Source organism: Alosa alosa, chromosome 17 (assembly GCF_017589495.1).
Source record: "Alosa alosa isolate M-15738 ecotype Scorff River chromosome 17, AALO_Geno_1.1, whole genome shotgun sequence".
NCBI lineage: Eukaryota > Metazoa > Chordata > Actinopteri > Clupeiformes > Clupeidae > Alosa > Alosa alosa.
Window position 1 is genome coordinate 8175207 of NC_063205.1, and position 9778 is coordinate 8184984.

Here is a 9778-nt window from a genome sequence, read left to right on the forward strand (position 1 = left end):
TTAAATGCTTATGTCAGAATTACTTCAAGTCCCAGAATGCAAGACGAGGAGAAGAGAAGTAGACCTACCTAGGTCAGAGGGGTGATGCTCAGTCAGTCAGTCTTTAGGTGGGGCAGTGGAGTGTGAGGATGGGTCGTTAGACTACTCAGCACAGCCTGCTAGAAATTGACAAATCAGACAGGATGTCTCACTGCAAAGGCAGCGCGTCTACAGATGGGCAGAGACGAAGGCGTACCATAACGGAGAGTTCAGGTGGGTCAAGCCATCTGCATAAAACTTTTCTGTCATTTGTATGAATTAATATCTTAATTTCTCAATCTGACACCCAACGACCAATTTGCTATTGTGAGTAGGTGTGTTGGTGGTAGGCTACTCATGTCGATGCCCCTTTAAGCCATCCATGGTTAACGATGCTCAACCATTACATGGTTTTGTTTGTGTGCATCTTTCTTTTTTCTGGGTCCAAGAGAAAAACGTATAAGGATAGATAAATGCTGCTCTTGTGATGAACGAGACAGTCATTTGTTTTAAGTCAATTAGAAGACACCTGTAACTACTAATGATTGTTGCTAATACCACCTGCTATTGAATGGTCGCATTAAGGAAGAATGAAGTGCTCCTACCGAGGTGATTTAAGTAGGGCTAGTTGGTTAAAATGTTTTATAACATGGTTAGGCTACATTGATTTCCTTTGACCGGGAGAAAAGCTGTTGACGTTCAGTGTTCAGCCTGTGCGGTATTTCAGTGGAACCAAAGTCAGACATGGAAAAATAAAAACTCTGAATAGTGTTGAATTCCTACTGAGCTTTTTGAATTGTTATACTGACGAACTGTTGGCCTATGTAAAACCTTGTGCCATATGTGTTACCGTGACACAGTGACCTTATCTTGTAATGCATGTGATCTGTCAGGAGTGATTTGTTAGTTACACATAATCAGAACTGGAACTCTGGGCCTACCAGCAGCAAGGGGTTGTCCCAAAGATCATGGGAAAATCCAAAATGTAGCGATGCCTGTTTGTGCCCCTCAACTTTGTGATGACCCCTCCTCCCCCACTCTTCACCCCCCTCTCCCTCACCCACCCCACTCCAGATCACCACTGGGACCCTGAGTGGAAAGCTCACCGCCGTAGCTCCTTGTGTGACCGACTGTGTGTGCCAGCACTTCAGTCAGATATGACTGAGACTCCCTCTCCATGTGCCTCGCATCAGCTTGGGCAATACACGCCAAAGTGCCTGTCCGTACACCGAGGTAAGGGTCATCTGGATCTGAACTATTAACTACAATCCATGTTAGTGATCAGTCCTGGTGCCAGGTCCTCCACTCCAAGTTCATGATCTAAGCCAGTATTTGTGTATACAAATTGATCTTCTGGCCGCCCTCTCATGCCAGAGAACTTTGTCCTAAACGACTGTTTATAATTATAATGCCCATTCACAGTCTGCTTAAACCCCACATACAGTATCTATGGTGTTTGCTTTTCCTTAGAAATATTTACACTTTTTCTTTTTCATTTGATCATTCTTTAAACCTACACATGCTTCTGCTCTTCCCCCTCTTCCCTCCTCCCACTCCACTTCCCTCTCTTTTCTTCTCCTTTTCTACCACTTCTTAGGGGCAGCCGTGGCCTACTGGTTAGCACTTCGGACTTGTAACCGGAGGGTTGCCGGTTCGAACCCCGACCAGTGGGCCGCGGCTGAAGTGCCCTTGAGCAAGGCACCTAACCCCTCACTGCTCCCCGAGCGCCGCTGTTGATGCAGGCAGCTCACTGCGCCGGGATTAGTGTGTGCTTCACCTCACTGTGTGCTGAGTGTGTTACACTAATTCACGGATTGGGATAAATGCAGAGACCAAATTTTCCTCACGGGATCAAAAGAGTATATAAACTTATACTTATACTCCTCCTCCATACGTTGCCTAGTACTTAATATGTAGGCACTCCTCTAGTACTAGCATTGACAGATACAGTGGTAAACCCTTAGCTATATTCTCCTCTGCACTGTAGTTAAACATTATTCGAACTCTGTAGCTGTAGCCCTGTAGTTTAAAAGTTTAAATGTTAAAATGCTTAAATGTTATTATATTGATGTTAAAATAAAATATTAATAGCATAAGTGTTATTCCATTGCTGTAAGTCGCTTTGGACAAATGCGTCCACCAAATGAATAATCTAAATGTAAATGTCTTCTAAGTCTGCATTATGGATTCCAAATAACTGCTCTACCCAGGATGCACGTCGCGCTGCATCGATGACTGCTTTCAGGAGGGCAGTGGCAGGACCACCATTCGAGCCGAAAACGAAGTGGAGGCACATAAGGAGGCTAACAACTACAGAGTAAGCGGTCATCAGGAGACAGAGTCTCTCTCCGTTCTTTTCAAGCACACTCTCAAGTCTCACACTCACACTCTCTCACTCAGCACTCAACTGAATGTATACATACATGCCACTGTATAGTGGACTGTGTATTGCCTTTTGAGTTGTGTACCTTTGTTTCCAGTTTGGTTTTCGGAAGTGGAAGAGTCATGTGACTGAGCGACCCATTGAGCACCAGTCAGAGGATGTCAAGGAACTCTATTCTGACCTAAATTTCATCAAGCCAGTCAGAGGTTGATGTCTAAAGCTGCCCCATGTCCCATGTTGCACTAGAGTGCTGCTTGCAAATGTTCACTTTGAATATCCATTTAATCACTTAAATCAGATAGACCTTTATAATATAAGGATGTTCTCTTTTTCACAGGTTCTCCCATCAGTGTGGGAAATATAATATACTTGTTTTTGTTTGGCTGGTGGATCTGTTTAGTATACTTACTTGTTTGTATTCTAATGTTCATCAGCATCATTGGAATCCCCTATGGTATGTACTCAACCTCTTGAATTTAGAAAATTTGCTTTAAAATCTTTTTAAGAAAAGGTTTGATCTTAGAATGCTTACTAGATCCCAGAATTTGCTGCCAACTTGTGTATCTCTTAACAATGTGATTTTAGGGAAGCTGTGTTTCAAATTGGCGTGCTATTTTCTGTGGCCATTTGGAAAAGCGATTCAAAAGGTAATGTGATATCATAATGCTATGGCATGTTTTGCAAAACTTCTCCAAAGTGTATGACCTAAATGTATTTTTGTTGTGTTAAAGCACTGTAATTCAAATTGCAGACGAAGACAGAAGAATGATACTTTATGTCTCCAGAAAAAGCCTTTGGTATATCTGCATTTTTGGGTCTGGCTTGCAGTTTTGTCACAGCAACCTCGATTGTGCAATCAGTCTGTTGCACAATTTGTTCTCATGACAGAACTTTAGTACAAAACACAGAAAGTAGTGTATCATGTAAATGGTAGAGCTTTTGGTAGTCTGAGGCCGATTAGATTGATGCAGACAGGTTCCTTTGCTCTAAGACAATTTTTTCTTTCTTTATGCAGAAAGAACAGACTGACTCTCTCTCCCCTTAGACAAATAGTGTGGTTAAGGAGTGTTTGAAGTTCCCTGACTATGAAGCCATCCCGGAGGAGGACTCAACCGAGGCAACCCCTCTGATGAAATCCTCTTCCTCTGTGGCTGTTGAGCCCACCCCTGTCCGCGTCCCTCCACCACAGAGGCCCACATACTGGGTGAGTCTCTGTTCCATAGTCGCTGAATGAGCTTAACCTCTACACACTACCCCATCTGTCAAAGTTGGCCATCACTGGCTAGATTATAATGTTCCAACAGCAAAGGGCAATCAGTAGCTTGCTTCAGTGGATCTGATTGCCATTGGTTCACATTATGTGCGAGAGCTCCGTTGACAAAAAAAGACAAAAATATGTTCAAACGTTCCTGCCACACATTGAAATGCTCATTGGATAGGTGAAATGCTCATTGGACAGGTGAAATGCTCATTGGATAGGTGAAATGACTGGGTTGGGCCCAACTGTGTGGCGTGTGTTTCCCCTTGTGTGGCAGTGCCGGGTCAGCACCTATGTGTGGCTGCTGCTGGGCTTTCCTCTGCTGGCCCTGGTCCACTGCCTGGCCTGCTTCCTCGCCTGGCTCCTGGTCTTTTCCATCCCTGTAGCCAAGATGAACGGCAGGACCCTAAAAGCCATCCTGCTCATGCCTCCGGAAAAAGTCCATGTCCAAAAACTAGAGAAGGTTTCATTTCCTCACCCCTCTACTTTGGCACGACACATCCATCTTCTTAAATAGCCACTGAGGTTTCTTCCCCAAAGGGAGCTGATCATTGTCTGTCTCTTTTTTCACAGAAAAGCTATGAGACTACAGTGCTACTGTGCTGCTATCATGCTTTCAGCTGGAAGTACTATAAGTACAAAGTAGATGGCATCAATGTTTTCGCTGTCAGTATCCTTTGAAAAAAGGTCTGTTGTGATGTCAGTCTACTCCACTCTTGCTGTGTGTCTGTGTGTGTATATTTCAATAATATTTGCTGATTACTTCAGCCCATTGTTGAAATCTGAATGTCCTGTTTCACACACCACTCCCTGCTCCTCTGACTGTCGTCCTGCTCCTCTGACGGTCATCCTGCAACCTCTGTCTCTCTCTCTATCCCCCTCTCTCTATCTACTCCAACAGGCAGGCTACACCAGGCACGTAACTGAAGCCTTTTGTTCACGAAGCATAAAAATAGTTTTAGACGACTGGTCTAATTTTTTTCAAGTGTACGCACTGCCATCACGTCTGGTGTAGCCAGTTCCATTGATTCTAGTGGAAGCTAATTGTTGCAGCATACACTCTGCAAATGGAACATTTCAGTCATGTGCCTGGTGTAGCCTGTAGTGATACTGTTACCTTCTTGCCCTGATGCAGACTTGTCCTAATCAAGGCCTTAATGACTGACTCAATTGTGTATGCATGTTTTTATGACTGAATTGCCAGGTGAAATGTCTCTAACAGTGCAGTAGCCTACAGGTTACCCATGATGTGCATGCCATCACACATGCTTATGCACACACTGAATGATTGCTTGTATTTATGGCTCTCCATTAGTTCCATGTTAGGTTGTGTTTGTTGCCAACCTTAATGCCATTCAGACCTGCTCCCTCTGGTGATAGTCACCATTGTGATTGGCTACGTGGACAGAGAAAGCTACTATGTCAGCTCCGAGGCTAAGTTTGCCACAGCTGTCAGCTCCATCATCCCTTTGTCCTACTACATTGGCATGGGCATTGCCAGGTGAGCATGTGCTTCTACACCATGCATCTGAGTGTCTCTTGTATTCGTCATTGTCAACTTGATAAGAGATATCTGACTGTTCTTTCGAGTGAGTCACTGAATATTTGGTAGATGCAGCATGGTGAGGGAGAAAACGAGAACTGACAAATGTACACTTTCATACTCATATTGTTTTTGGGGACAAAATATCTATTCAATGACTAAACTGGAATGGAATTCATCTTTAGTGGAATAGTTTAGTAGATTCAAATGTACGTTTCTCTTTGTCTTGCAGCATCTCGGCTCAAAGTAACTTTGCCGTGGGTGCAGTGGTGAATGCCACATTCGGCTCCATCACGGAGATGACCTTCTACATCACGGCGCTGCTGATGGGCCACAGCGCGGGGAACAAGTGTTATGAGGAGATCGTCAAGGCAGCCCTCACTGGCACTCTGCTGGGCTGCATCCTCTTCATCCCTGTGAGTCTGTCACACTGAGAACATGATGCCAATCTTTATCAATTATCAACTGAGTAGTATAATTATTTCCTTAATAGAGAGACCATATGCTTTTCAGCACCATTATAGTGATGGTACCTAAAAGTAGGAAATGAGTAACTTTGCAAAAGTAAAAATTCTGAAAATGAGATTTGCAGAAAATAAGAGTAGAAATATTAGACAAAATATATATAGTATTTTTTTTGGCCTTTTTATGCCTTTAATGATGGTGACAGTGGAGAGTGACCGGAAGCGAGTGGGAGAGAGCGCAGGGGTGGGATCCGGAAAGGACCACGGGGCGGCAATTGAACCCGGGTTGCCGGCGCACGGTGCAGGTGCCCCAGCCAGTCGCACCACAGCTGGGGCCAAATATATGTTGGTTTTTTAGAGAATATGAAGTTTTCACAGTCACTAGAATGCTTGTGTGGTTATACAAATGTGTCATTTATATAAATGTGTTTATACAAATCAAATTGATGTCAGTATTGCTGCTGCAGTTCTTAACAAAGAAAAGCAACTTAGCTAACTTAGTTAGCAACTATGGTTTTTGGAAATGCACCCTAGGATTGGCCACATCCATTCTGGATTAGTTGGAGTTCCCTATATAGTGTGTGTGAAGGGGATGCTGTGCTGTGTGTGTCTGCAGGGCATCTGCATGATCATCGGGGGCCTGAAGCACAGGGAGCAACGTTTCAACAGCCGCTCTGCTGGCGTCAGCTCCGCTCTGCTTTTCATATCTGTGGGAGGTGAGCGCACGCACGCACACACACACACACTTTAGCCATCTTTTCAATATGTACCGGCGCTAACCACGCGTCAATGTGCCGGCAGGTGTGTTTGCCCCCACTCTCTTCTCCAAGGCCTATGGCACTCTGGTGTGTGAGGGCTGCTCCATCACCCAAGGGAATCTCACCGGTCCCTTCTCCTGCAAGAACTGCCACTATGATCTGGTACAGAGCACTGGTGTTTCATGTTCACAGTGCAGATATCTGCTGCTCTCTGTTCGACTTTCTCAGATGGGGGAACTTGTGTGAATTTGAACCTCAATTCTACTTCTTTTTTTTTTTATTCTCCACAGACTGAAAACAATCGGTCTTTGTTTCACTGCCATATTGAGTAAGTTTCCCAAGTTCAGTCAAAAACGTCTTAGTCTGATTTGATGCAAGAATGGCTGTGCCCATAGTCTATGTGAAATGCTGATAAATGGCTCCTGCCTCTGCATGTCTAGGCCTCTGGTTTACACAATTTCGGTGCTGCTGCCGGCTGCATACCTCATCGGCCTCGTCTTCACCCTGAAGACCCACTCTCATATTTATGATATCCACATCAATGATGGAAATGGACACGGCCCTGGCCATGGTCAGTCTCCACTGTGGACACCACAGGGCCTTGCCTTTCTTACGTTTGACCTCACATGAGATTTGTTTAAGTGTGTGTCTGTGTGTGTGTCCCTTGAGTTCATCATGTGTGTTTTTGTGTGCCTGTCTCCAGTGGTCCAGGCTGGTATTTGTGTCGGTGTAAATGACCTGTGCTTGTTGCAGTGGTCCACTGGTCCAGGCTGGTATTTGTGTCGGTGTAAATTACCTGTGCTTGTTGCAGTGGTCCACTGGTCCAGGTTGCGAGCGCTGGTGGTGTTGATCATAGCCACTCTGCTGATGGCCGCCTGTGCCGACCTGACCACAGAGAACATCCAGCCCATCCTCTCCTACTCCAGTATCTCACAGGTTAGACCTGATATGGACTTCCTTCTCTCTGTTCCTCCTTGGTTTGCAGTGAGATGAGGGGCATACGAATTGTGTGTAGGTGCAGCTTCCCAATTATAGCAATTGTCTGTTGATGATTCCTGGGGCCCCGGAACCCTGGGGAAATTTTAAGCTCCATGACAGAATTTTCACTCAGACCCCTCCACTCACCCATTCCCAAGGTTCACTTACGTTAAGACATTAGTCATTATTATCACCTTTCATGACCTTACGATTTCCAGGGTGAAGTCCAATTTAGTCAAATTTCTCAAAACTCTCATTGAATTCTGCTATCTATGTCAGAAATGTTAATTTGATTTGAGTGCAAACAACCAAGGCAACATTCTTGTAAGCCTAGTCTGGGGCTTGACGAATGTAGACTCTAAGTTTCTGATTTCAATTGCAAGGGTTTTTAAGTGATTGTAGCAGCAATTGAAGGATCTTTACATCTGAAATACCCATTTTCCATATCAATTCTGAATTGTGAGTGACAGTGTAACTCATTTAGGTATGTTTGTGCATTAACAAGGATTGTGCAAAATGGCTAGCCTTTCATCTGTCTCACAGGATGTGGCTCATCCTCCTGTGCCATAGAGGCTAGTATGTATATAAAACTGCATTGTTTTGATTGTTCATCGCCGGTTAAAATGACCCCCAGTCAACCCGTTATATAAGTGTTGTTTCCAGTATAGAACCTTTCAAATAGAGGGGCAGAATAATTATTTTCTGCTTAGAATGGCTGGAATGTGCCAGGTCCTACAAGTAAGCACACAGGGTATTTGGAGTCACTTGCTGCTGTTTGCGTCGGGGTGGGGGGCCAGCCAAGAAGACAATCCATCCATATGCTCTTTGCGTAGCAGGTGGCAGCACCATGTGGCTGTCAAACCATACAGCCATGTGGTATATCTAGTATCTAGTATATCTAGTAAATATTCATCTAGTGTTCAGCAGAATGAAGGACGATCTTTGTACACATCAACTCTGAGAGTATCTTATTGGGTGAGGTATGAGCGATTCAGTTGGTCTCTTTTCCTCCACCACAGTATTTCATTGGATTGACTGTGCTGGCGATGGTTCCAGAACTCCCAGAGATCGTCAATGGAATCCAATTTGCTCTTCAAAACAACATCAGTCTCAGGTAAAGGGAGCGTGCCTTTTTGAGCTACATGAGGCATTTTAAATATCAGCTCTGCTCATCTAAACAGTTTCTTTTGCCTTTACAATCTAGTCTGGAGGTAGGAAGCTGTATTGCAGTGCAAGTCTGTATGATCCAGATCCCCTTGCTAATCTTATTCAACGCTTTTTATGTAAGTGCTTTATTTGATGCCCTCCAACTCCTCTAAATCAGTTTTACTTTTTGTAGATGTGTTAATGAATGTTTCTGTAGTGAATTGAATTCAATACAAATGTTTGGTACTGGTTTACCTCCTAAACATTTTTATTGTCTCAACTTGGCTCCAGGACGTTGGCTTTGTTCTCATATTCAGCGACTTGCACATGTGGGCCAGCATTTTTAGTGTTATTTTGGTGAACTACATCTTCATGGACGGAAAGTGTGATTACTTTCAGGGTGAGTTGTGTGTGTGTGTGTGTGTGTGTGTGTGTTGTGTAGGGCAGACTGCACTATTCTCCCAGCCTAGGAACATAAAATTGAAATCAGAAGTCTTCTGATCAGGAGCCCCACAATTCATCCAGTAGGCAGTGTAGTTCAGTGTAAATCTAGTTCAGATTTAGATGAGAAAGTGTATTTTAATGAGCTGTGTGTGTGTGTTGTGTGTGTGTGTGTGTGTGATCCATGACTGAATCCAGACATCTTCTGCTTTGTGTTTGTATGTGGACAGGCACAGCCCTGGTAGTGGTCTACCTCATCTTACTGGCTGTATACTTCTATGCCCCTTCTCCAATGGGCTGCTGAATGCAGTCATACTCATTGATGTGATGGGTCCGATCACACTCTCATATTTGTTTTGTGTTTAAATCTTTAAAAAAAAAAAAAAAAAAGTGCTGTGACCTGTTTTCCAAAAAATATTAAAATGCCTTTATTGGCAAATACCATATAGAATTCATATAACGAACTCAAGTCAGCCTGGCATTATTTTCATGGTTTTCTTCCTTATATACATGATGTATACATATTTAGATTACTAACACAGTAATTATGGAAATGAAATAGACAGACAGACATACTAATATATGTATAAGCATGAGGCGCTTGCAGTGACTGGGCAGGGACTAACCCTGTGATTCAGTATGCAGTGGTAAGGTGCTCTATGAAGTGTGTGTCATGGTGGTAGTGCAATAAGTCCAACAGTGCAGGGATAAAGTCTAGACACCAGCATTAAATATGGACAATATAAGAGAAAAATGTAGACATAGTAATATAAGAACTATGATATAGCA

At 43.7% G+C, this 9778-nt stretch overlaps 1 protein-coding gene across 2 annotated transcripts; it reads left to right on the forward strand.

Moving 5' to 3' along the window:
- Window positions 1–74: 74 nt before the first annotated feature.
- cax1 (cation/H+ exchanger protein 1) lies at window positions 75–9444 on the forward strand. 2 transcript variants are annotated; one of them, XM_048268635.1, is made up of 20 exons: window positions 77–252; window positions 1093–1251; window positions 2229–2335; window positions 2499–2607; window positions 2739–2855; window positions 2987–3048; window positions 3447–3605; window positions 3937–4122; window positions 4233–4329; window positions 5019–5160; window positions 5435–5618; window positions 6283–6382; window positions 6468–6586; window positions 6715–6752; window positions 6865–6995; window positions 7236–7360; window positions 8422–8516; window positions 8607–8685; window positions 8840–8948; window positions 9220–9444. In XM_048268635.1, the coding sequence occupies exons 1-20, from the start codon at window positions 183–185 to the stop codon at window positions 9291–9293; spliced, it is 2262 nt and encodes a 753-aa protein (XP_048124592.1). In that variant the 5' UTR covers window positions 77–182; the 3' UTR covers window positions 9294–9444. The 2 variants fall into 2 exon arrangements, with proteins under 2 accessions (XP_048124593.1, XP_048124592.1); XM_048268636.1 differs by lacking the exons at window positions 6468–6586; window positions 6715–6752; window positions 6865–6995 and having other exon boundaries at window positions 75–252.
- The last annotated feature ends 334 nt before the right edge of the window (window positions 9445–9778 follow it).

Excerpts from the sequence above, each read along its gene's own strand:
- cax1 (XM_048268635.1), top strand. The coding sequence starts at position 183 with ATGTCTCACTGCAAAGGCAGCGCGTCTACAGATGGGCAGAGACGAAGG. Across the intron at positions 3,606-3,936 it reads CACAGAGGCCCACATACTGG|TGCCGGGTCAGCACCTATGT; the intron begins GTGAGTCTCTGT and ends CTTGTGTGGCAG. Across the intron at positions 4,330-5,018 it reads CATCAATGTTTTCGCTGTCA|ACCTGCTCCCTCTGGTGATA; the intron begins GTATCCTTTGAA and ends AATGCCATTCAG.